Here is a 27,979-nt window from a genome sequence, read left to right as displayed (position 1 = left end):
AATCATAGGAGAGTGACAAATCAGAAAATGGCACTTTAGACTCTTGAAGTCACTTTATTTCTGTGGTTGACCAGACAATAAGATATAGCTGCCTCAGTAAATGAAGGAATATTAAAAAATAAAAATAAAACCTTTACATTGGTCACAGATGTCCAGCTCGACTGGATGAATCAACGCAGACTTTACAGATGAGAAAACAGACCGCATCAAGTTCACATCAAAGCTTCTGTCTGAACACAAAGCAATAACTGCAGCCTCAGTCAGGTCAGTGTCTACAGGCTATGTACAAAATAAAAAACAAATTTATCCCCATACTTCAATAACAATAATGTGACGATTTGGGGTATGATTATTGGTGCTCTCATACAGTATGCTGTAATAACATTATAGAACATTAATGCTGGGTCAGTAATCAGGCAATCTCATGATGTCAAAACAACTATTTTTTTGTCAATCTGCTCTAGTGTTGAACTAATCTCCCAAAGGTGCTTTTGTTTTGTTTGATATGTAACAGTTGCATAAACCAAATCAACACACACTGAAGCATTAATTAAATAAAACCATTTGCAGCATTTAGTCAGGAAATTAAAGCTTTTTTGTAAAATTTAGCTTTTGTAAATAACTGCTAAATAAAACAGACGTTAGTACAAGTAAGATATTAAAATAATAATTAAAAAAAGGTGTGAAAAAATATAATCATTTGCATCTTTTTTTAAAAAAAAAGCTTTTCTTTATCTTAAAGTGCTATGTGGCTCTGGGGGGAACCTGAGCACCAAGATACCTCACAACAAACTAAATCACGATCAACTCTCAAAACAAAAAAAAGCCACTCTTGACTTCAACCACACTCACAAATACACACAACTGCCTTATTATCCTTAACTTCCAACTTGTAAAACAAAATCATTTGTGGTGGATATAAAAGAAATGGCATTAATAACGATAAAAAATAATGAGTAATGAACTCAAATGGAACAGTAACGCTGAACCTAAGAAGCATTAAATGAGGCTCGACGATTCACCACAATTTGTCCTCAACGGCCCAGCTGTCGACACAGAAAACAGGTTCTGGCATTAGGAGAAACTCGGACACTGATGCGTACACACCTCCAGATTCACAGTTGGGTGTGGACAAGTGCATTAAAGAAACTAAAACCATCTTTTTTTAATCTGTTCCTTAATATTATGGCAGGTTAGTAACGTATGGTTTTAAATCAGTCACTTCAGAGTCCTCGGAAACTCACATTTGAGCTCCTAAAATGTGCTGAACTACAGTATACTGGACTTTGTAACATTCTCACTGTGAAATGGGAGGACTGCAAACTTGTGGACGGTGTGAATAAATGTCCAACTAGTTGACGGCGGGGTGCAGTGGTGGGCAGGGCGAGACGTTTTTCTGCTGGGCATCAAACATACCCGCAACGTCGTTTCCCTGCGCCCCCAGGGTCATCTCTTCGTTATACAAACACCTAAAACCGTCGTAATACTCGTCAGAGTCTCCTTGCTCTCCAACGCCGCGCCCCCTCCTGGCCGGCCTGAGGTGCTGCGTGGGGCTCCAGGCTCGCTCCTCGTCCCGGATCTGGGCGCTGTCGAAGATGTAGACGGCGTTGGTCGGCAGGGAGAACTCCAGGCTGTGAAGGTACTCGTCCACCATCTCTTTGCAGTGGATAAACTCGCCGCTATCAACCTGGGAGAGCAGAGACATCACAATGGGTGTGTTGCTACAGCGTCAAATGCTTCAAGCTGGGACTAGATTCACAGTTTTCCTTTCTAAAGAAATGATTAAAGAACCATTTCTGAGATCTTGAAAAGGGTGCAACTACTATTCTGACAAGGGCAGGTTTGTTCACTAGCATTTTATGTTGTACCCTTTTGTGTCAAAGTTAACTAGAATATCTTTTCCTTCCCTCAGTGTGTTATTCTGACCGTGTTGGACCTGTGGAAGCAGCCAATTAACCAAAGTTGGTTTTTGGCAGTATGGAGTATGACCTAAATGTGTGCCTTTTCTTCAAAAGCACCCACCAGTATGAAGGAAAACAATGCCAAGTCTGCACTGCAAAAGGTGCAATTTGGTTATTAAAGAATGGTGACAAAAATATGTAGTGTTCAAATAATGTAATATTTTCTAAATAACCTCACACTTAATTTCTGTGCTGCCATTTCTTGTTATTTATCAACCGACATATTTGCAGATTCCAATATATGTGTAACTAAACTGGCCAATCAAATATCAGCACAAGCCAAAATATGTTTTTGACCTCGGTGTCTTCAGGCAAGTGAAGATACGCAAATGTCACATTCTCTTCACTCAAACCAACAATAATCATGGAGAAACGACCTTTCTAGCAGGCCTGTTCCCTTCTCTTACCTGGGCTTTCTTCAGCAGGTCGGTGAACACGGAGAACCAGTCTGGCGTGACCGCCTCCAGCTCCAAAGTGATGATGGCCAAGGCCAACGTTGAGCCCTTGAACTGCCAAAGCTGGTGGCAGGCCATACAGTGCTGCACCTGCCTGGTCCACAACGCTGCCTGGAAGCCCACGGGCCTCTTCTGATGCCCCGGCTCAGCGGGGAGCGAACTGGGGTCACTTGTTGAGTCAGAGCCGGACCCGATGGACGGAATGAGGTGAGGGTGGCCAGAGATGAGCAGGGCGTGGAACTAGACCGGAGATGAACAGAGAAGTGAAGGGGAACGAGACCAAAACGTTAGCATAATGATGTCAATGTTGCCTCATTGTCCATGCATCTATCACCCACCCCTTACCTCTACTACTTCATAACTCATATCATCAGATATACCCGTGCGTTGAACATCTAACCGTGCACATCATTCGATCCTTTTTACCCAACCTTCATATTCATCCACCCAGGTCATTGCCCCTTTGCATTCTGGGATTCTCTACTCCTCAAGTTTCCATTGCTGCATTAAAAGCTACTGTAAACCAACCGGAAGCTCTGTGCAGGGGGACACTTTAAGCAACAGGTTGAGAATCCCCCCCCCCCTCAGATTTTACTGAGACCCTCTCGTTTGCCTGTGGAATCATTAATCGTGTTCGTATCGCATCGTACGTGCAGTGCTTTCCCGTGTTCCCATCTGTAGGCAGGAACTGTAAATCACAACATGAGTGGGGGATTTCTTCATACTGGTCTCACACCGCGATAAAATGAGTGAAGAAAATCCCAGACTACATTTTGAACAACGCATTCTTCTAATGTTTCTTATTTACATTCAAATGTCTTTCTTTCATTTGTTCGTTCATACATTCATTAATTCATGTTGTGTTTAGCGCATTTGCTGTAGCAAAATAAATAAGCCATGGGGTTTTAAAGAAAGTGGAATTTACTGGGAGGTAGATTCAGAGATGTGGTGCAAAAGTCCAAAAGTAATCCCTGAAACAGTTGCTCCTGAATTCTTTCTTAACTCCCTTCCTCCTCCTCAAGTTTTCCTTCTTCCCTCCATTATGGAACACGGGGAATTCAGGAGGACGTAGCAAACAAGGAAAACTGTGCATTAAGATTCGACGGTCCTGATACGGTCCCGGGCGGTGAAGGATTTGAGCATCACATAGCTGATTCTGCCTTTCAAAGAGTTCAACTGGGATGTTGAAGCATATTGAGAGGTAATGACAAAGCGTCGCTGTAAATCGTCCTATTTATTCATGTCAAAGTGTCATGGTGGAGAGTCTGTGACAAATTGTCGATAGATTTTATTGATTGCTGTTTTATAGACAATGGAGAAGAACACTATTTGGGAAAGGGAATGCAGAGGCATTTCTTCAGGGTCGGGGGAATGTAATTGTGAGATACAGTATAGTTAAAAAGTATTTATTTGAATAGTATAAAAAGAGAAAATGTCTTTATTTTATTATAGTTTTTATTAATACATTATGTCTGTTTATTTTAAAAATGTCTCGGATTTTTTGTATTACCTAGAATTGAAATGCTAGGACAATAATAGATTCACAACAATAACTCCACACGCTGTAAACCTTTGACACCAATATCAGTCAGATCCACAAGCCGTGATATTTCTGGAAAAGTGTTATTTTGTTTTGCAGAAGACACTAAATCAGCCCAAATGTGCCAAACCGCTTGTTGCTGACAGTTTATGGTTTGTTGCTTTAAGAAAACGAATCAATCCTCCACCAATTTCTATAGTCACAGACAAATCTAACTGCTGTTATTTATTTGGTGAGGGAACGTAGGTTGTCCTTTGGTCCTGGGAGGAGAGTATCGACTCGATGGAGGGGTTTTTCTAGGGCAAGTAAATCTAAAAATTACTATCAGTTTTATGTGATAGAAGACTTCGATCAGGAATTATGGCGGCCCTAAAACCGAGTAAGTCATCTCAGTGGAAATCAATGAAAAGTGTGGATCAGTACAATGTGTGTGAAACTATTTCTGTCAAGAAAATGACGGGCTGTATTCACAAAGCATCCTACTGCTGTCCCGAAAGCAGTTTGTTTTGCTTTAAAGCACTTTCATTGTGATCCATAAAGCTGTGCTGCTCGTGTGGCTAAAAACTAACAAGTACTTAGGAAGGGTCTCTTTTACATGTGTAAAGAGTTTACAGTTTAACCTATTAAATTGATGTTAAATGCAATAAACGGATTTTACATACATCTGCTGTATTATGAAATATGAACATATGAGAGCTGCAACAATGAAACAAAAACAGAAAAATAATTGGCAACTATTTTTATGACTAAATAATCATATTTTTTTAAATGCAAAAATGGCAGAAAATGTCGTTTTCAGCATCTAAAATATGAAGATTTCTCTGTTCTATCATATTAAAATAAATACCTTAAGGGTGTCGACTGACAGAATAAGACATTTAAAGATATGACCTTGGACTTTGAGGATCTAGGATGGACATTTTTCACCATTTATCTGACATTTAATAGACCAAGCGATTAATAACCTAGATAATTATCGTTGGTTGCAGCCCTAGAAGATATTGAATGTCACTCAGCATTATGTGAAGCCCACCAGTACCTGCTCAAACTGTTGCCTTGGCGATATGTTTAATCATTACGTCCTGGATGACCTCTTGTTGAAAAGCGTTATGAATACAGCCCTGGGGCCAGCAGCACGTAGGGGAGGAAATTATGTGTGGGTTTGTTGACAGTTCAGTCAGCGCCTACAGTCAGTTAATGATTTGTGATGGTTTAACAACCAATCTATTGTTAACACGCTGTGAGACAATAGTGTGCAAAAACTCAGTAACACAGCATGTTGGTTTTTGAAATGACAAACCTGCTTCAACGTTAGTAACGGTAAACAGTTGACAGCATGTTACAGATTCACTAATAACCTAACTCCTCTACGTTTCTGTTAAGTCTTGTGAGGTTTGATAACCTAAAAGGATCTTGTATCTGCACACACACACTCTCTGGTGAAAGCAGGGTTTGGGTATCCACTGTAAGGCTGCGGGTAAGACTAAGTCATAAGTGCCTTGGCCTGATGTGCAAGACGTCTGTTATTTTGCAAACTCAGTCTTACGTGGAATATACAGCTCTATTCAGACCTTGGGCTGAAATGTGTCTTTGTTGCTTTTTGTCCACATACACAGATTAATTGGCCTGGGTCATAGTGTAACTTTTGCACTGACAGTGATCTATTCTTTAAACAACAGAGTGGAATAGATGTTTACTCAGCATTTAAACGATGATGTGACACTACAGCAGTGATTTGCAGGGTTAGCAATTATTTCAATTAGATCTTTAAAAACAACCGAACAAGTGTAAAAAGACAAAGAAATGTCTGTTTTGTTAAGGCTGAGATCAGGCAACATTAGATTATTAAATGTCATATTATGGAATATCTAACTGTATATCTGTCCACTTTATTCTGATGTATTAAACAAAAATTTAAATTATTTGCATCAGAGAAAGGCATGACTTTATTTCTCCTTTTGGCTACAGTGATGATTAAAAAGAGGGAGGACATGTTCCAACCAGGACTGAACGGAGTTTAGAATAATGGGCACAATGAGTCAAATAAATGCACAATCTCTATTAGGACCAATTCTTTCCTGAGGGGGCAGGTGGGTGTGAGGGTTTGTAAAATACCATCTTGAAAAAAACATCACACAAGCATGATGGTTTAATGTGTGCTTTTGTACTGCAGTGTTTTTAGGTAAAGGCCAGGACCTGATCTGACAAAAGCATTTTAATGGTATGCGAGATGCTCTCCACAGATCAGGTCCAGTTCAAATACATTCACGTTTGACTGTCTTATCTGCTAACTTACTATGTGAATGAAGTCGACTGGTGTCGCCGTGTACAAGTCCCAGTGCAGCTTGTCTAGAATGATCCTCTCCATGCGAAGAATCTCCGCTGTTGAAAAGTTGCATCCGCTCTGCACAACCAGGTCTTGAACAGAACCGATTACCTGTTTAAAACAAACACCAACAAAAGGGAAGCAAATAAACGTATTGTTTTGAAATAGCATTGACGTGGGTGTATGGTTTTTTTTATGTGTATGTTATTTTGGTTTTTGATTAAGATCTTACCTCATCTTCCTCATTGATTTTGGCAGCCAGGACCAATGAGGTAAAACCAATGCATCTCAGGTATTTTGGTTGGGCCTGAAAACAAACAACAAAAATCAACAGATTACAGATCAGTAAGTAAATCTGGGATCATATTTAGGCTGGTATCTTTCAATTGTAGTTGTGTTTTTTAAAAAAAGGGTTTAATAGGACAACTACACTTGTGTTTTTTTAGGTCACACTGAATGGACCGATTTGTATCACTATCATCTCTTTCTCCATGCAGCAAAGGACAAACTAGTAGCTCAGTTTATACCTATCAGCGCTTAAACAAAACCAGAAAGAAGTATGAATATTAGGAACTGTGAAGAAATGTAAGCTGCATTGTTGGCCATAAAAGATCAGGGAGCTAATGATGAAAAGCAAAGAGGTGCTTTGAGAGGCTTTAATTTTAGAGTGTGGCAGCTTAAACACACATTATAAAAGATAAAATTGCACCTAAATGAACTAAATTGCAAATATGATTATTCGCTATGTACTGTGCAGCCCTATTCAGAGTACAATATGAGCTCAAATGCAGATTAAATGTATTGCTTTCACTAAATACAGACCATTAGCTTGGAGATCAATGGACCACAGAAGTAGGAAAAAAAGATGTTACTGTAATATGCAGCCAACTGTGCAGGATGTCAGTAATGAGGGAAATTCTCTTATTTCCATTTATTGGACAAAAGGTTGGAAATCATTATCATATGTTGTAGCCGTCTACCTTGACGGTGGACAGCAGTCGGTTGAGCACACACACTCCCAGTGCAAAGGTCTCTGGACAGAACTGGAACAGCCGGTTCATCTCTCCGAGCCAAAAGATAATTTCTTGGTGTTGGGATGAAGAGATGTCTGTGCCCTGGGTGGTCAAAGGAGACAATTATTGTATTGGCAAATAAATTTAAGACTAGACACAGGGAATTTCTTTAAAAGCAAATACTCAACTGTGTTTTGAATGAATCAAAATGGGCTTTTCCCACAACGCACGCTGTTAAAAAGGCAACAGCAGGACAAACGTAACATTTACATGGTATGACTTTTATATTTCAGCTTTACTAAATTTAAAAAAGGAAGGCCCCACTTGTTTACTACCGTTTATTACAGTTAATCCTGTTCCCTTAGTTTGTGTTCTTACTTCAAATATGGGTTTCTGTATCACAGGGAGTGACCTTTAAAGATGTAAAAGAGAGCTGGATATACTTTCCATACACAAATGAGATCAGCCTGCGTCTTTATTACACCAGTGAATTTGTTTGTGTTAAAACGAAGACATTTCCCATAAATCTTGCTTCCCGTAACCAAAGAATCGTTGACTTCTCATTTCCCTGAGAGGACCCAGATTGATTTTTCTGTTGGCCTCAATCCCTTTTTGTCATCATAGAAAAGCTCAGAAAGCTTTTAGCCCAGTCAGTTTCATCTGTACTATTTAGTTAGTATACCTACATCTTGAAATGACTGTGTTGAGGTTTGAGTTACATTAAAAGAAATTCTACACAAGCTGGAATTGCACAATCCACTTGTCTCACCTGGATGCATCCGTTCTTGAAGACTGGTACCTTCCAGAGGCGAGCCTCCCTGACCAGAGCGGCCTCCAGCAGGCCCACCAACCGGCGGCTCTCCTCAGCTCCTGGGTTCTTCATCGCCACTACAGCACGGGCAAGGCTGCACCCAGGGCACACACACCTGATGAAGAGGGAGGAGGCAACATATTAGAAATCATCATTTAACTTGATTTGCTTTACAGGTCCCATATTGCAAAAGTCAGATTTGCATTTTTTGAATTAATAAAGTATCAAAACACTGAGAAATGCACACTGCCTGTAACCATAAAGCCGTCAGGACCTCTGTACGGTTGTGATGTCACAACTATACTACAGTTAGAAAGTGCCACTTCAGTCTTTCCCTGGCTGCAATGAAGGTGCAGAGATGCTGAGATCAGATGCAGAGGAGATAAAGTGTTTTTTGAACATTAAAGCACGGAAACATGTTCTAGTAGAAAACCCAAAATACAATTGTGAAGTTAAAAATGAGCATTATAGGGGACCTTTAATCATCTTAGATGTAAGATAAGGGCACAGAGCTGTAAATTAATATATCAATAACAATCTATTTCATTTCTTATTTAATGCACGTTTCATGTTCAGTTTCATTTGAAAGATTTGATGAGGATGCAGAACTGCATAACACCGGGGGCTCGGTCTCCTTTTTTTGGAGAGGAACATAAAAATCTTGAGAACACCAGAAAAGTTCAGGACTCATCAAATTTCGCCCAAACAAGAAGAGCAACTTGAACAGCTCCAGCCTGTACTCTGGTAAACAGTTGCCCGGACACACTGCTCTCTGCACACACGGAGCCAAGAATGAAGCAGGATATCGCCGTTTGCTGAACAACAAACGCCATTTTTCAGACTTTACAGGATGCCAGCGCAGGGTTTGAGAAACTAGACTTAGTGCCAAACGTTTCACTAACTGCGGTGGGACTTTGTTGTAATCCTGTGCGGGTGAAACGCTGCGCGCACAGGACGAATCCAGGCGGGATAATGGGCTGCAGCTGCTGCAGCCTCCTGCACAAAAACAACTGGCTTCCTCTTTTTCTGTTTGTTTGTTTTGCTTTTGCTGAAGCGGTCTTACCTCTTGGATTTCAAACTCAGGGTGCTCCCTCGACGATAGGTGCATTTATACGGTTTTTCAATTAGTCCAAATCCACCGAAAGCGACAGACGCGCAAACAACAGTAGGGTGATGTTAGAGAATGCAATCCCGAGGAGGAGAAAGAAAAGGTGTTTCGGGCTGAAAATACGGAAAGCAGCCGCATTATATGACAAAGAGCGACTAAAACAAAAGGCGACAAAGCGCGAAGTACTTCAAATAAGTGGAGCAGTGTCGAAAATAAGCGCAAAAAAAGGCAGGAAGCAAAAAAAAAAAATCAGGGAGGATTGAGAGCAAGCTGTGTTTTGAACGCTTCTGACTCCGCCCCGCGTGACGTCAATCCGCCTATTAAACAAGAAATGTGTTAGTGGGTCAGACATACGGGACCCCTCACACAAAATGGTCGAGCTTTCGCTGGAAATGGAAGGTTTCTCTACTGCGTGAACCCAAGGATGTGTGTGTGTGTGTGTGTGTGTGTGTGTGTGTTCAGGTGCTGAAATATAAGTCTATGTAAATGAATCCTGCTGAGAGCTGGAGACTGCAGGTCCAGCAGCTGCTCTGTGCCTGCTGCATCACAATCATCATCATCTCTCTCTCTCTCTCTCTTGTGCAGGCTGATCCTTGTTATAGATGGTAACTTCTGAAGGGAATTTGAAGCAGACCTATTCCTTGAGATTAGTAGGATAAAAAATAAGTATTGTCTTTGAACAGGAAGTTGTTTTTTTTTGGAAAGAAATTAGGTTGGGGGGGGGGGGGTGATGTGTGCTAAAGTTCCCTCATGGGGGCCAAAGTGCGCCTTAAAGTGCCCTCTTTGAAGCCAAAATGCTTGCTTAAGTTCCCTCTTGGGAGCCAAAACGCGTGCTTAAGTTCCCTCTTCAGTGGCGAGGATGCGCTATACATGCCCTTTTTTTCCTTTTTGCCCCTGCCCTTCAAAAAGTCTGTGCACGCCACTGGTTGAGACATTGGGTTTAGTTTAGTCACCGGTGTGTAAGCTTATTTCCATCAGCTTAATTAGCAGGATCATTAGCGTCACAATGAGACAAATCCTCAAGCTCAGACCTGTCTCTGACAATTGCATTCAGCTGTTCGAACCGGGCTGGTTTTGACCACGACACATCCCATTAGACCTCATAGCGCTTTTTCCACCGATAGGGAACGGGTTCTTGAACTAGTTCCGTTCAGAATGATTTGAACCTTGGTTGAACCATCTGACGAAACCAGCCTTGCGTTTCCACCAGTTTTGCACAGATCCATTGTAATCAAGGATGCGTCAGCAACAGAGGGCGTTGCACAATGCACACCGCTGATGTCGTCATGGTTAAGCCAGTTATTTTCCAAAAACAGCTATTTTCCAGTTCCAGTTTGGAACCATATTTTCCCGTACCAAACCAAGTTATACTTAGTTGAAATGCTCCGGTTCAAAATCTGGTGCAGGAACTCGAATGGAACCTGTTCCCTGTCAATCAAAAAGTGCTATCTGTGGGCGGACCTGTCAGCCCTCAGAGTTAGGTCGCCAGTAAGAGTCACAAGTTTGAGGCCATGCATGATGATGTCTTCAAATATCTTGTTTTGTTCGTCCAACAGTCCAAACCCCCAAAGATATTCAGTTCATATCATAGTGAAATACTCACACAATTAATCTATAATTAAAAACTGTTGGTGATTAATTTTCTGCCGATCGACTAAACGATTAATCAGCTAATCGTTTCAGCTCTACCCTAAAAGGAGAACAATCAACTGGCCAACCAACAGTGCAGAACCAGACGCTCTTGAAGCAACCACGGGTATGTCTAATGCTAATGGTGTAAAAACAGTTAACGACAAATTTAATATATTAATGAATAATTCTTTCTGTCAACACACTTGTCATGGGTGGTGATAATCTCTAGGCAAGATTAGGGTAGCTGAAGCGGCCTGGTTTCCGTTCGTTGTCCGAGTAGCATTTAGCAGTCACATCTGAGCAGGCTTTGGTTGCATGCAGGTAAGCAGTCCATGTGGAGGGCAATGCAATCATGCAATCACAGAACCCATCCACTATTGTCTGTTGAAGATAAAGCTTTTAATTAGCTTTTTGTTACAATTTATCTGCATTCATATGCAGATATGGGTTTATAAAGACGCTGTCTCTTAACTCCAACTCCATTTATTGCGTCTGAAGTTGCTAATTGAACAATGGCTGCTATCAGGAAGAGGGAGTCTTTGCCCCGATATCCGCAGGCTACACCAGAAAGCCCAATATATTAGCTGTTGTCTCCAGAGGCAGATTTGTGAAACAGACAGATATTCTAGAAATGACTCTTTCAGCCTCTGATTCCTGCATGTTGTGCTGTTTTGTCGTGATGTAATCTGTCCCTGTTTTTGCTTGTATATGAAACTTTTCATTTTGCTGCCCATCTTGGACTCCCTGTCAGAGAGGTTCAGGGCCCCACACTCCTGACTTTCACTGTAGTATGATGACCTGCTGCACCCATTTCTTCTGAATATGGGTGTCAAGATGCCGCACACTCAAATAAAATTCAATACCATGTCAACTGACAATGAAACAAAACCTCAAATGTGCTCCACTGTTAAACTAACAACGCAAATGGCAGAGATTGCACCAATGGAGAATGTTGCAATCTTGCAAATGTTGCATGTCTTTATTGCGCAATGGCATTTTCTTAATACAGTAGCTTGTTTTCCTTTTTGCTCCTAAGAATCTGTTGTAGGACCTGGTTATAGGACACACTTGTGATTGAGACCTTTTTCAAAATTGTCCATTTTACCCAGTTAATCCAGTTTTATCCAGTTTTTACATAATAGCTTACTCATTGTCATTGAAATATAAATGGTATATCCTTTACAGGTCATTAAGCTGTGCCAGAGACATGTCAGTGTTGTCCTAGTTTCTCTTTCCCCAGTGGGGTCAACGCTAAAGCAGGTAATGGGTTGCCTCATGCTGCTTTATACTGACAAACCTTGAGAGATTGGACAACTTGGTGTACAAACTGCAGACTGTGCAACAGTACAGCTATTTTATTACAAAGATGTTTCTGCTTCTGTGCTGCCAGGAAACCTCAGGACCAACTCCCAGAAGTGCCAGAGCTTCTCTGTCCATAAGTCACCAAACTTTACCTTACGCCAGTCAGCGTCACACATCAGCTGCAGGCAGAAAGTGTTTGCTTTCCACTCTCAGTCACCTCACACAGATGACTGATAAAATACAAACTTGACCAGTGTTTCTGAGCCGAGGTCACGACTGGACTGATATCTGCATGTTGACAGAGTGTAACAAGCAGTGAACACAGCGGTTGTGCCCTGTATCAGGTCAGGCTGTGTTTGACTTCTTGTTTGTTCTGTGGGATCCGAGTACTTGAGATTAGAATAGTACGTTTTTATGTGTGCGTGTTTACATTCCATCACTCTCAGTCGCACCAGTGGGAATATGACTGAGCAGAAAACTGTTTATATTCATGGTTTTGAGTGTTTAGCCACTCCCTGTTGGTACACAGTTGCAACATAAGCATCTGTATCACTCTGGTCAGGTTGTTTTTTAGGTTGGTTCTGTGTGACTCTGAGACTGAAGCCACAGGTGTCAGGCTAAAAATGAACACAGTGATGGCATTATACAGTGCTTAGTGGGGAAAACTAACACACTTACTGCCAATTAAAGGATAAGGCAGGCAATATACTATATTTTTCTTGCTGTCAACAAATTCCATAAAAACAAAACAACAACAACAGTCTGTCTCTCATTACTTTCCGACTTCCCTATCCTGCTGGCTCAAGCCCATTCGTTCCCACTAAATATGTCAATCTTTAATCACTTTTTATGGGATTCGTTGATGATAAGAAAAATGTAGAATAACCAGACTTATTATATAATTTAAGTCAGAGGTTCTCTTTATGTCCTGCCAAGTAGCCCTTACAAACTTTATTTTTTTTAAACAGTGAAGGCCAAGATATATAGAGAACAAGATAGAGAACACACCAGGAACTCCCTCATCTTTGTCCCTCGGAATAATAGTCTTAGTCAAGTGAAAGAACAACACAAGAGGAATGTATTTGAAATATATAAGACATGTATTAAACTAATTTACAGATTCTAAAAGGTGTACATATAATAACCAAGTCTATATTGCACTGTGTTTGATAGAATAAATCTATGATATATTTCAATATTCAAATATTGACTCTTTGAGCTATGAAGCGTTATGTAAAAAGCAACAACATTTCTTTTACGATATGATAATTCAAATAAATTAATCTAAAAACTTATCGCGGCTTCCAACCTATCGTGCCACTTTAAGTGACCTACACTCAGCTACACTCTTCATCTTGGGACTGTGTTGGATTGTTGTATTTTATAGATCCATGAATAAATCAAATCCGAATCACAATGGATCAGGTGACAGATTAACTTATCCTTTTGTATAATTCCCAATAATAGCATATGATTAAATTTTTGATATAATACATTAGACAATTCTTACTCTATTTGCTGGGGAAGACTTTGAGATGACAGACCTTGAGTTCAGCTTTGGTTCGGTTATAGGTTTTTAATTCATTTTGATTTGCATTTATCAAGTACAAATACCTAAACTTGAAATTCTCTCTTTATTATTATCATTGTAAAATTAATAATTTGGGGGCTTTTCTTGGCTCCTTGGCAGACAAAGTAAGGTATTTTCAGGCATAATTTTGGCGTCTGCGAATATGTGACGCAAACTTCTTGCTTCTTTTATTTTTTGACTTTTAACATACTGAATGGTTGATTTACTAAATGTTCAGAATTACTTAGATTGGTAAAATATGTATCACATTGTGTACATATGTGTTGGCGTCACACGAAAAAGCACCTATTTTCCAAAGAGATAACATGCTGCATAAATATTGCCTCAAGCCCACATTGTCTTAATGAAATGGTAATGATAAAGCCAGTCAGAAAATTCACACATGCAAAATGTAAAATACGAAATGATGAATTGCCCAGAAGGAATATATACAGTAAATGTATAATCATATACAGTGCAACAGTATATTCACGAGGGAGCCAAGTTGGACTACTTGAACAAGAGATGAAAAAAACTCACAGAGCCTCGGGGTAACACCGGCTTCAACTTCTTGGATCCTAAGTATGAAAGGAGTCTTTACATGTTTACCTTGATATCTCAGTGATGGTTTGAGCACAGTCTGCTCTGATCAGTTTAACAAGAATTTACAATGTGTATGCACACCCCCTGTGTCTCCTCTCTACCCCCTTTGCCAAAGAATGCTCAGCACCACACCGTAAATCAATGTCAACCCTGGACCAACTTTGTCCTGTCAGGAAGGTTTTGTGCACTTGGCTGAGCACATTATGTTCCCAAAGTCACATCTGATCTCTGACTTTGATCACTGCCTGTTGGTCCAAACTGAAATGTTTTTTTTTTCTTTTTATCTTCTGAGGCCCCTCTCGAGCATAGTCGCCCCTGCATCGGCTTAGCTAAACTTACGTACAGATTTTTCAGGAATTCACTGTTTGAACATAATGTACAGATCCCTATAGATAACTGCAAAGAAGAACAAACTTTCACACCATGCTTATAGATCACATCCGGCCCTTTAAAATACTCTATGTATCTGACCTTAGAACATGGTGCAGTATTTTAAATGTTTTAAGTGTACTTATTTCCATACATTTTTTTCTTTTTAAATCAATTTGGTATTTTTAGTCATGCTAGCAGGGTGATCAAGGGATGGCAATGTTGGTCTGTCAGTCGGTCCACCACTTTGGTTCAAACTGAAATCTCCATCTCTAGACTGAAACTAATTTTGGCCACTTTCTGCAATCTCATTCTTTCAGTCACTACCCGAAGCTCATGAGGTGAGGGTCAGAATGTAGATGCAGTGCAAAATTGAGAGCTTCGCCTTCCGGCTCAACTCCCTCTTCCCCACAACGGCCCGTTACAATGCCTGCATCACTGCCGATGCTGCACCAAACCGCCTGTCCATCTCACGCTCCATTTTCCTCTGACCCTGAGATACTCGAACTCCTTCACATGGAACAGTTGCCTTTCAGTGAAATGTCTTGACAAATATTGAATGGGTTGCCAGGAAATTTGGTACACAATGTCATGTTCCCCTGGATGAACTTAGTACACTCTGGGATCCCTTTAAGTTTCATAGTGCTGACTTTGTTTTGACTAAAGAAAACTGCAAAACTCAAGACATTCCCATCAGCCCTAGCTGTAGTTTGTGTTGTAATTGCTAAACTATAATTCATAATTATACCTGATAAACATCAGCATGTTGCCGTTGTCATTATGAGCATTTAGCTCAAAGCACTGTTGTATCTATAAGTAAAGCTTCTAGCATGGCTGTAACCTCTTGTTTCAGGCATGCAGGCAGATTGTTAGCCATTTTTATTTTCCTGTCTCCAGTGCTGTCACCATACTCTGTGATTGTAGCAATGGACATAAAGAGCAGCTTGAAGTTTTACAACACGTTTGCAGCTCTTAAAAATAATTGTTTGTGTCTCGCTCCATGACTCCTGCACCTGCAAGAAGCTTATGAAGATCTTGGGGCTGAAAGATCATTTTCATATATATATGTTAGCCTCTTAAATCCATACACAGACACATATCCCTATTATATTTCTGCCCTTACTACAAGACTCAGAAGTTGGAAGTTCCCGATTTCCGATTAAGTGAACGCAGCATAACCAGCAGACCTGGCACTACACTACCGATGGGACTAAACTCCATCCTTTACACTCAACTCTTCTGTCCCTCCTTTGCAGCTTCTCTTCTGGCAGTCAACCGCTGTCAGCAGCCTCACTAATATTGCAGCTTATTTACATCAAGGGAGGGCAATGTCGCCACCGACACTCAGATTGTAATACTCGACAAAGAGACAAGTAGAAGTGCTTTCATCAGTGGGTCATATTTTCAATCAACATTGTTTCAACTCACTCTTTGATAGATAATAATTTAACACACAATTATCTAGATGAAATCTTATGGATCACAACTTTAACATGTTAATCTGATGATTATTCTTTTAATCACATTTATTTTTATATTAATCATTTCATAGGTGCAGAAAAACATCCATCACAAGTTATCAAGTTACTCATTTTGTCATTTTAGTCCAAAATGTCAAGATATACAGTTAACAATGACATAATAGGCATAAAAAAAAGACTCAGATGTCACCTTAAAAACATCAAACGAGTGAGCAGCATATTGAGCAGTTTTCACACGTATCTGTTATCAATACAACAATACAACAACAAAAGTGTGTCAAATGACATCTTGTCAAATCTTTAAAGCATAAAGTGAGACGTGAGCCTGTGGTATTTTTAACCACAATGTTTAATTTGTGTCTATATGGATGGAGTAATATTTTAAATGTTTAGCCTTCATGCATAGCTATTAAGCATCTGCTATACAAATGAAACCATTTAAGCAGATGATTCCTGGCCAAGAGACCTGACTATGTATTCTGCACACATCCATCTTCCCTCCAAAGTGCAGATACAGGAAGAGTGACTGGAAGTCTGGCATCAAATTGCTACTTGAATCATAGAGGCAGATCGTTTCACTTCCTGCCAGCTGACAGCATCATTAACAATAATATCGTGAAAATGTTTTTGGATCTACCCTCTTACCACTGGAGGGAGACAGAGGCCAGATCATAGACGTTAGGCCAGGTGCTGACCATTCAACAGCTCCCCTTAACCCCTGCCATGTTTTATTCTTCATTTTCTTCATCATCCCTGTGATATGAAGATGAAATGGTGAACTGTGCACCCATTCGCTGCTCTTTTTCTCTCCTTTTTTAAAAAAAATCCCATCTTTCTTCTCCTCCTCTGAAGCACCCCACTGTGGTCGGCTCTCAGATCTCACCCCAGTCTGTCTTGAAAAGCTTTATTGGAGAATTTCCACAGGGGCACACTTCAAGTCGTTAGAGTTAGAGAAAAAAGAAAGGGATGAAGAGGTGCGAGCAGGGAGAGCAGCCTGTGGCTTGACCATCATCACATAGTCGGCCTGAATAATACAAAAACACAGTGTTCCTTTCCCCTTGCCTTCATGTCATTATTAAAGGTTGTACGCTGAAGGTGGAAAACATTGAGATAATAACATCGAGGCCGGCTCAATCAATTTCATGGTCTGTTTAATGGAAAAGTGGCAGGTTGTCCTATTACTTTGCACAGTCAGTGTATCTGATGTGGCATAATGGATGGAGATAAAACAGTGAAAGGTTACATCAGCTATCCACATGTCTTATTAAATCCTGCAACAAGGACTTAGAACAAATTAGAATCTAAGCATAAAATAAGCAAGTCCTCGTGGGAAATTTCTGCTCTTTCTTTGGTGATTATTAATTTGATTTCAGCTTAAATGAAAAGAGTTTTTTTTTTTAAATGTCATTTTTCAATAAAAAAATCATTTGGATCTCAGCATAAAATAGGCAAGTCCTCGTAGGGGATTTCTGCTCTTTCTTTGGTGATTATTAATTTGATTTCAGCTTAAAGGAAGATAAATTATAAAATGTAATTTGTTAATTAAAAGCTGAAGATTGTCACAAATCCAAAGTGTCTTGGAGAGTTATTCCATACCACTTTCTTAAATCACCAATACCTAACCACACCAACTTTAATAAGTGGACTGCAGTTTCATAGACTATAGCGCAAGAGCTCTGCATGACCTTGCATACATTTTCAGATCTTATTCCCTGTAATGAGCACTCACCTTCTGCTTTTTCACAGAGTGGAGCAAAGGTCACTCTTTTTTTTCTGGAGGCAAATTTTGGATAGGAGACACAGAAGACAAGAGCGGCTTGTCCCCCTTATCTTTAGGTAACAGGCAGACAAGCACCTTGCCTCTGTGGTTGTCTTCTTTTTATCAATAGGGGGCAGTGTGGTTGCACAGGAACTGTGCTGCTTTCAATATCCTCTGCACAAAAGCTCTTGAGTACAAAGAGAGAGAAATATTATATAATAAAATCATCTTGGAAGCAGAGCAGCGGTCGCTTAGGAATTTCTGGAAACTCAATATTTTTCTGAGTTGGAGTTTCTATCTTGGATTCTTGTGTCGTCTTTTGCCTTTCAAACCCATATTAAAACTGTCTCCATACTGCAGAACCTTTTCATTTTAGTGTTCATTTTAGTGTGGATATTGAGTTTAGTTTGTGCTGGCTGTCTTTCTCTCTTGGTACTTGATTCTGTAATTGGAATATAGACCTTGGCTGTTTACCTCTAGATGTTGTTTGTAACCTTGCCCCGATACTCCCCAAGTGCAGCAAGCACACTTCTTCCTTGGGGTTAGATTGAAGAGCAAAGAGTCAATAAATTATTCTGTAAAAGTTCATTTTGGTTCAGTTTATTTCTTATCAAATATCCACCATCACATGTACTAATTTTTCTTAATAAATCTAGTGAAAAACCCAACAAATATTTGGTTTCAGTTCCTTTTCTAATTGACTGAGCCACACTTGGATACATCTTAACTTTAAAATTAAATTCATCACCAGTCTTATGCAAGTGCTTAAAATGGAATAAGCTAATTTCCATTTAAATCACTTCTCTGTTGTATAGCACCTTAGGTGACGAATTAAATTTAGGCCTAATCAGTATTGAGTGTGGGTTACTTCAGGCATTAAACACATTAAGATTTATGGCATCAGATTACTTGGCTGAAAACACTCAGAGTATAATAATCATTATTGCACATCTGATTGTTCACCATTGTATAAACCACTATGGTAGTAATACCTGCGAGGGCATTCTTTACTTTTATCCTGAGTTCTCTGGAGATTAGAGAGGAAATTCTGCTCATTATGAGAATTATTAGCATTTTTACAATCCGCACTGAACAATGAAATCGTGTGGTCAAAATGACCTGTTGATGTATGAAATCGACATTGTGGGGATGCTGCATAATGTACTTTTCCTCTGTGAAATCGGCAGAATTACAACGTTGAAATATCAAAGTAACCTCTGATCTATTTTCATGAGTTGCAGCTGCTGATTTTTCATGCCGCACCACAACCTTCTCCAGCTGTTTCTCATCTACTCGCTTTGCCTCGCTGTCGACTGCACTCGTTCACGGCCCTGGAAATATGAGACACAGTTTCTTGATTGGTTTCAGAGTTTTGGTGGCTGTTTCTGGAAGTAGAATCTTGTGACTTTCAACCTTGGCAATGTCTGTCTGTCAATCCACAACTTTGATCTTGACTGAAATATCTCATCAACTATTGTATAGATCGCCATGACATTTGGTGTAGCTATCCATGGTGCCCAGAGGCCAAATCCTAATTGCTTAGGTGATCCCCTGACTTTTCCTATAACACCAACATGAGGTTCACATTTGTGGTGAAATGCCTCGACAGCTATTGGATGGATTGCCGTGAAATTCGGTGCACACATTCATGTTCCCCTCAGAATGAATTCTGATAACTTTGTTGATCCCTTACCTTTTCATTAGAACCATCATCAGGTCAATCAGTTGTCGTACACTGGCTCATGACCAAATAGCTGCACAACTGATGCCATTCGCATCAGCCTCAGCTGTACTACCGAACTCGCAGTTTGATTCCCTCTGCACAACGCACAGATCGCATAATTTTCTGGTGATATAAATCAGTTTATGTTGATTTCTAGTATACATCATAAAGATTAGTATATATATATTCACAGGTAGAGTGTCGTACAGTATTGGAATACAGCTTTAGTCATTTTTTTAAATTACAAACTGCATGTTAATTTTTACTAAAGTGGGTTCTACTAAGTGGGTAACTCTTTTGGCTTGTAACCGGAGCGTGAGAGTGGGGCGTGAATGGTGAGAGTGAGGATTTTGGATGTAGCACAGAGCGGATTCTTTCATACGTTGGAGGACCAATTTCATTCTGGTACTTCCCGCACCATGAGTTCCTGCCGGATGATGGCCAACATTTTGCCATCGGCAACAAGGAAAGGGGCGCAGTTCGTCTGATACAATGCAGGGTTCTTTTTGTGGTGAGCAATTTAAGTAGAGTTAGGTGAAATCTCGGCTAGGCGCGGAGTGATATTGAGCGGAGCCGCCAGGAGTGGCTTTGAATGGGGGAGTGAAGGGAATAAACAGCTCCATGAGTGAGGAGTCTTACGTGTTTTTTTGCGATCAGTTGAACCAATTTTTTTCCCCTCAGATTGTTGTATTTGAAGGATTTATAGAGGCCTGAAGATATGAAAGTATCCTGTACTTCTCAAAAAAAGAGCAACACATTTGAGAAATGCCCTTTAATTGTGTTGTGACTGCTCCAATTAATCTTTGGCCCTCTTGGGGCGCCCCGAACTCCGGAATGAGGAACTGAGGAACTGAGGAATTTCTTCCTGGGGCCACATATACAAACAATGAACAACCAGTGCATTGGAAAATGCTTCCACCAAAAATATGCGGCATGCTCTCCTGAGAATGTTAAATTTTTTTTTACTCTTGGTGGGTGTCTGAAGGAATATTCAGTTCTCAAACTACGCAAATGCACAAGCATCCTCCCATCCTCCGCATGTTAAACAACAGATCAAACAGCATCTCAAGGTCTTGTTGCTACAGTTTAATAACCATGACAACCTTTTGGTCATGTGATGTCATTACTTCTTGGACAAAAGTCACCTGGGGGTGGTTGCATCGAAGAGAGCAGCCATTGTGTAGGTGTAGGAAGAGGAAGTGCAGAAGGAGGAGGAGGAGGAGGAGGATGCACAAAATAAACCAACCGTCACATTTCTGTGGAAGCAAAATTCAGGTTTTTCTCCTCAGAGGCATTAAGCAGCAAGAGACATATGAACGGCTGGTTTATTATGCTCACTTTATAATTAGGCTTCGGGCTGCCACCATCATTTCTCATCTCTGTGGAAAAGAAGAGCACCAGTCCTCATCAGAGCAACCTGCCTGGAAGGTGCTCATTAATGAAGTGACGGACACACACACACACACACACACACACACACACACACACACACACACACACACACACACACGCAGAAACTACACTCATGAGCCCTTTCCACTTTATTTACTCCAACAGCTCAAATAATTGTTTTTCATCCCATTTTTAAAAAAATGAGAACAGATTTTTAACAGCTGTGCGATAATGCCTGCCCCAATAATCTGAGCATTACGAAACACGCACACACGCACACACGCGCACACACACACGCACACACGCGCACACACACACACACACACACACACACACACACGCACACACGCACACACGCACACACACACACACACACACACACACACACACACACACACACGCTGTCAAGATGCAAGCTCAACATCTTAATTATCATGTTGAAGTCAGTTTTAAGGAGGCTATCATCTATTTCGTTCTCTTCATCATCTTCAAATTCTCTGAAAAAGAGAGCATGGTTAGTGTAAAGGATGGTATACAAACACCAATCATATTATTATCACTATTACTTATTATTATTATTATTTCATATTATTTTCAGGTATAGAAACACAGCATTGTTTATTCCCTGAATGGAGTTGTTTCCAGGCGGGTTGGTTCTGGTTTACAAGGCTAGCGTCCTCCGTCTCACTTTGGCGCTCCTCTCTCCACCTCTAACCAGCCAGCGACCTGTTTGTAAAACATTCTTAATGCAGAGTTAAACATCACCACTCTGGGATCTGCAGGGGTGGATAGATTTTATATCAGCTATTTTGCTTTATTTTGGTTTATTGTTTTTCTTTGAGTATAGACTGAGATAGTTAGCTTCTAGATTGGTTTGATTTAGTTCTAAAATGCCCCCAAAAGTTTGGAGTAATAAATACTGAAATGGCTGAAATATGCTGTTGCTGCTGTAAACACTTAAATACAAATTACAATATAGCATGAAGCTATTACAGAGTGATAACAATTGGAACGTTTAGAAATGACAATATTATGGTTCATGAAACCAAGTTGTTGATAAGACTATTGACTATTTTTTTCTGGTAATAAGCAATCCAAAATGGCTTTTATTTCTTTCTAGTTATATAACAATTAAAATAGTCAGCAGATGGCAGAAAAAGAAGCAGTTGTTCAACTCCATTGTTTTGTAAGATTTAAAATCAACACATTTAGCGTTGGAGGGGATATTTATTTATTTTATTGTTTGCTTATTACTAACAACATTTCCTCATGCCTGTCAGTATAACTTCCAATATAACACTGTACCTCATCAATGCTACATGATAACGTACTGCAATCAAGTAAAATTTAGAGTATTTAAAATATTCAACTCCACTATAGTTCAGAGGAAAATGATGTACTTTGAACTAACAAACTCCGGATGGTCAACTAATCAAATATAATGCATTTGTATAGACTGAACTGCCCAACAGCATATAAAGTATTTAATATAGTCCCACCCTGAACACCTACAACATTAAATGCCTATTACAATAATTACAACATCTCAGTAATATAATGTATATTAAAGTAAAACGCTGTGAAAAAAGCCTTCTGCATGATTAGAACTTTTCTTTTGATACTTTATGTATATTTTGCTGATTTTGCCTTTACTTTTTGAATACAGGACTTCAGAAAATATTTATATTGGTGTATACTACTTTTACCTTCATAAAGGGTCCAAGTACTTCTTCCACTGCTGGTGATGCACTGTAATCTTGTTTGGTAATTCCCTTCTGTGGTGCAGATTGTTTATGGTTAATAAGATGTTATTTCACATGCCCAAATGATCACACCATATCACACGAGCTTAAATTGACATGTCATTTTATGAAAATTCAAGCACATTAATGTCATTGATTTTTCTGAATTTATGTCATCATTTTATTGCCCCATCAGATGAGGTCCAGTATCCAATTACGGAACAGATTTTTCAGCTGATGCCTCTGAACTGAGTCATAAAACATACATGGTCCAGCGGTGGGATTTTTCATTCTAATATTGATCACCTAAAACATACACCTTCATTATAAACATTTCTATCTTTTATAAAAGGGCTTTCAATTGTGAAATTTGGAAATTAGAGAGTTTATACGGCAGTTTTCACATTTTGCCCCATGCACTTTCAAAAATAACAGCAAAGCACTTTGGGAAGTCTCTAAAGTTTGAGAACAAACAACATGTCCAGCCTTTAATGAGATATCCTGACATTTTTGTTTCTAATATGTGACAGTAGGTTCTATAAACTTCCCATAATACAGTATCAGCAGCGACGTTAGATCTTTCCTGTCTTTCAAACTACACCTCCACAGTTTATTTAGGTACATTTGTGGCTCATTTTAAGCCAATTCATGATCTTTTCCGAGCTTAAACACTTGTGTATCTAGGTAGGCTGTTCTTATGCATTTTTCCTATTAAACAACAAAAAGTAATGCGCAGTAATTTGTGCATTTTCCACTATTTATGTTGTGTATTCCATGTAATGACGTAGTATAAGACTTTCACCTGGGCAAGCAGGTTGCGTTTCCAGGGCTGTTGCAGTTCATGTCCCTGGTAATCTTAACCAAGTGGTTTTCATGCTTAGCCCTAACTGTCCTCTTTTGAAGGCTAAAATCAGTCACGTAAAGGTAATTTTAGTGCCTTGCTGTTGCAGTCCACTTCCGGTCCGTCACCTTCCGGTCGAATTTCATTTCATTTCATCAAATTTATGTGCAGAGCTTCATTGTGTACATGCTGACTTTTACCAAGTGAAACTTCACTGCAGCATCCCGTGAAAGGCATTCATTCATTCTTGTACTCTCATCTCTCACTTATATTTTATCAACTCCAATGTCTTTATAGATGGTGGACCTCAGTCAATGTGTGTGTCATGTGATGGAGTAGAGACAGTGATGATAAAATAGAGGAGAACACAGAGAGAGTTGTGGGACTGAGTGTGAGAAGGGCTAATATGGAGCTAATGGGACATGTGTTCGATGTGGTCACATGGGTTGGGAAATTACCTGTGGTAATTGGGGAACAGGGAAAGCAGCAGACAGACTGTATTACCTTAAGGATTTTAACACATACTAGTGTAGATACACACAGTCAGCCACACACACATAAGACAAGTCAGACCGATAGTGGCAGCTCGGGCAGCTTTGTCTGTGTGTTTGTAAACCTAGTTCAGATTAAAAATCCTAAAAATGGATTGTATGTGTCTTCATGATTTGTTAAGGCCTCAGAGTCCTTCACTGTCTGTATGCATGCATGTGAGGAGGCTCTGAGGAGGTTAAGATAAAGTAGACCTTGATGCTGAGGCCTGTTGAGTTATTACTTTATTCATTAAAGTGAAGATTGAGCTGGTACAGATGAGGTTTTGTGGTCCAGGTCTTGTAGTGCTTGGTGGCTGCAGGGAGTTGTTTGACATCTTCTCTGATTCACCGTCTTTACTCCAAACACTTTTACTTTCTGCCTAAAACTGTTGAGTTAAATCCTGGTAAACACAACCATCCCTCACTTATTTTATGTAACTACAAAGCAGGAGATGGAGGAAAAGGTCGACGGCTATAATGAAAAAGAAGGACTTCTTTGGGACAATGTATATGTATAGCACCTTTCAAGAAGAACGCAATTCAAAGCTTCACAGGAGACAACAACAACAACAACAACAACAACAACAGAGAAATCAATAAAATATAGGAAACAAGGCCACCATTGGGCAGAGTAGAGTATAGTATACAGGTCATCATCACACAGCCTGCATAGAGGCTGTGCCATAATGTGTACATTAGAATTAAAAGACTCCGGCATTACTGTTTAATGGCGCTGAACCAAATTAAACATTTAAAAGGCTTCGCCATCAAAGTGATGTAAAGGGAAATAAATATTAATGAATGAACCAGCACTTGGTTCAAAGGGTTGGAAGCTTGGAAAATTAAAAGGGAGCAAGGGTCTGCATAGAGAAGGATTCTCAGCGGGGAGACCGCATAACTGAAGGGGTTTGATTCCCCCGAGACCACACACTACCAAATGCATGAATTCATGTTACCGTGAGGCATGTTGGTTTAAAGCACAGCTGTTACAATGCACCAAACTGCATAAACTGTATATGTTCACAATCTGTTGCGATCACGTGAGGCATTAAGTCATTAATACATAACAGTCTTTTTTTCCCTCATGTTTCTTTCAACACAGCCTTTCTGTTGCATACATTATTTACATTAGCAAGCCACACTTTCATATATACAGGCTTTAATCCATACTTTAGTCCATAATGTTATCTTTTATTATATCCCGTGTTAGCATTTTTATGGCTTGCCAATCCTTCTGCATTTAACGTAGCCTGAGATGTTATGTTAATAAATGAATACAGTATATTTCAAAGTCATTGCTATGTAACATAACACATGAACAGTCATAATAATTTCCTCCCACAAATCAGGTAAAACTCAGAACAAGAGATAGCGTTAAAATCTTTTTATAAATGTTTGACTAGATTGTATTCAATGCCATGTTTTATTTTGCGATATACCACCTTTTCACATTCGGAATAACAAGACATTTACAGGATGTATAATAGGTTATCAGTGTGTTTTATTTCTGCCCCAGGGTGAAGTATAGGCCACTAAACGAGGTAAAAATAGCAAGGTCAAGAACAACAGGCCACAGCAGCATTACTTGTCTACCTGAATCCAACATTTGCAGCAGCTTTAAGGATGCCTTAGGCAAAGTCGACAACTCATTACGATAAATGACAGGTGCGGGGGCATGAACTCGACCAAATGAGGGGAAGAGGTGATGACTAATGATTCATTTTCCTGACACCAGCTGAAAAGTTACATTTTTATGCGTTCAAGAGCCTTCGATGGTTCATGCAGGAGAAAATAGCGCTAAGTTTTCAGTTACAGGGTGTCAAAAAAGAGTCGCTTTGACGTTAATATTGTTGTCATTATTTTAAACTGTCTGGGTTAGGTAATCTAAACCCTCGTTAATCCCTGTCTATTGTTTCAATCAGCTCGACTCAGTGCAACAGTAGTGAAGAAAAGTGGATTCAACTAAATGCATGCATGAACAGCTTTGATGCATTTGATTCTGCTCATTTATCAGGAACTTGACATTGCTTTATTATATCTGCAAACCAGATCTATGATTCAACACTGCACTCAGAGCACACCCAATTACACACTTGAATGACACATATCATCACCGTTGAAGCGTTAACACAGGTCAACTAACAAAATTCCCCACAAAGATCCTCACAATTTGACACGGATACTGGCAGACACATTTTAACATGTTTGTCAGTGCATAACAGATGCCTGTGATAATAATGCTTGTCGGTCTGTTGGTGGTTGTCCACTTGCATCAGAATTAAAGGACTGGTGTAAAGCGAGCATTAAAATAGCAAGTGTTTCGAGTAGAGCACATCATGATGCATCAGGACAAATTAAGACAAATTATTTAACAGCTTGTGAGATGTCAGTGGACATTCAGCGGTGCTCCACATCAAACCAGCCTCCCGTACACCTCTTAAGTATTTAACTGATTTAAATTTGCAAATCCGTTTTGGTAAAAGTTTAATTCATCTACTGCTTCAAAGTTTCAGGCCCACAAGAGTTAAATATATGCAAATGAACTCACAGTGACTTCCCTGCACATTAACTCACAACGCCCTCCTGCTGGATTTGTCCTCACGCTAACCCCATGTGAGATGAGTGGGAAAATAATCGGGTTGTATTCTCCGGTGACCCGCTATCTGCCTTCTGTCTTAGCTTGAACGGAAAAAGACCTTTCTTGTAGACGTTAAAAATTTCTGTCTCTTTACATGTAGATACGACATCTATAAAACAATTGATGCATTTTGGGGTTAATTATGTGAGAACATTAAGGATTTGTGTTGTAGGGAGTTAAGATTCCTTCCGTGCACTCTGGTATACAGGTTTGACATAATATGACTGGGAAGCTCAAAAGGGGTTGAGCTTTTGCTTAGTGACTAGATGCTCCCAATAATTTGATTTATTAGGAATAGTGTTTTGACATTTGTAATATGTCATAATTTCACTTAATACATCGTTTTTTAAGAACAAATGTATTTAAATAAAATAAGTACCATTTTCACAGACTGTTCATTCCAGGTTAGGCAATCAGACCTGAGATGGTAAATTTTCTGAGGAAAATGTATGACTTATGCTACCATGCCTCCTAAACATTACATTTGCAGACTACAAATTTGTTTTCCCTAAATACATTTTGGTGGCAATATAATAGCTGCTAAATTCCCACTGTACACTACCTGCCCAGCACCTAACAGCAGACAGTTAGCGCCTGGTTGGGGAACTTATAGAGGAGCATTTAGCAGCTAAAGATCCAGATAACTCCCTCAGGAGCAAATGGAGACCAAATGATTATTAGCAGGTGCGACAGCTACACTGGTATTGTTTTCACCTTGAGTCTGTGTTTCTGTGTGTACTTTTTTACTCTGTCTGTGGCCAGAGAGACAGACAGGCATACAGGCTGAATGTGAAGATGGGTGTAGACCGAGCAAATGCGTTGTCACGGTGAAGCAGAGAGCGAGGACCCAAATCGGAAAGGAACCAGAAAACTGGATATTAAAATAAGGATCGGTTTATTCTAAAAAAACAAAACAAACAAAAAACAACTTACACAGGTACAATAAAACAGACAAAACTTCAACCTAACTGACAACAGACCAGGGTATATAAAGACAAGACAATTACAGATAAGACACCGCTGGCAAGGGCAACACAGGTGGAACAAATTAGGACAGGAAGACAGGGAACAAGAGGAGAGAACTTCAAAATAAACCAGCAAACTGAAAAAAAAAAACTAGAAACATGGCATACATAACACAGAACCTGACAGGTGGTCGAAGCGGGGTGGTAGGAAGTAGAGA

The 27,979-nt window shown here is 39.8% G+C and overlaps 1 protein-coding gene across 1 annotated transcript; it reads right to left on the bottom strand.

Moving 5' to 3' along the window:
* Positions 1-40: 40 nt before the first annotated feature.
* Positions 41-9,395, bottom strand: ccni2 (cyclin I family, member 2). The gene is made up of 7 exons (XM_083926678.1): positions 9,170-9,395; positions 8,065-8,221; positions 7,263-7,397; positions 6,515-6,589; positions 6,253-6,393; positions 2,369-2,656; positions 41-1,687 (listed from the first exon to the last, which is right to left on the bottom strand). The coding sequence occupies exons 2-7, from the start codon at positions 8,176-8,178 to the stop codon at positions 1,352-1,354; spliced, it is 1,089 nt and encodes a 362-aa protein (XP_083782804.1). The 5' UTR covers positions 8,179-8,221; positions 9,170-9,395; the 3' UTR covers positions 41-1,351.
* Between the last annotated feature and the right edge of the window lie 18,584 nt (positions 9,396-27,979).

Source organism: Echiichthys vipera (genome assembly GCF_963691815.1).
Source record: "Echiichthys vipera genome assembly, chromosome: 14".
In the NCBI taxonomy this organism is placed as follows: Eukaryota; Metazoa; Chordata; class Actinopteri; order Perciformes; family Trachinidae; genus Echiichthys; species Echiichthys vipera.
This window is presented reverse-complemented; position numbering and strand designations above follow the sequence as displayed.

Coding starts and splice junctions, on each gene's coding strand:
- ccni2 (XM_083926678.1), bottom strand. CDS start 8,178: ATGAAGAACCCAGGAGCTGAGGAGAGCCGCCGGTTGGTGGGCCTGCTG. Junction 7,398..8,064: donor TCAAGAACGGATGCATCCAG/GTGAGACAAGTG, acceptor TTGACCACCCAG/GGCACAGACATCTCTTCATC. Junction 1,688..2,368: donor ACCTGCTGAAGAAAGCCCAG/GTAAGAGAAGGG, acceptor CTGCTCTCCCAG/GTTGATAGCGGCGAGTTTAT.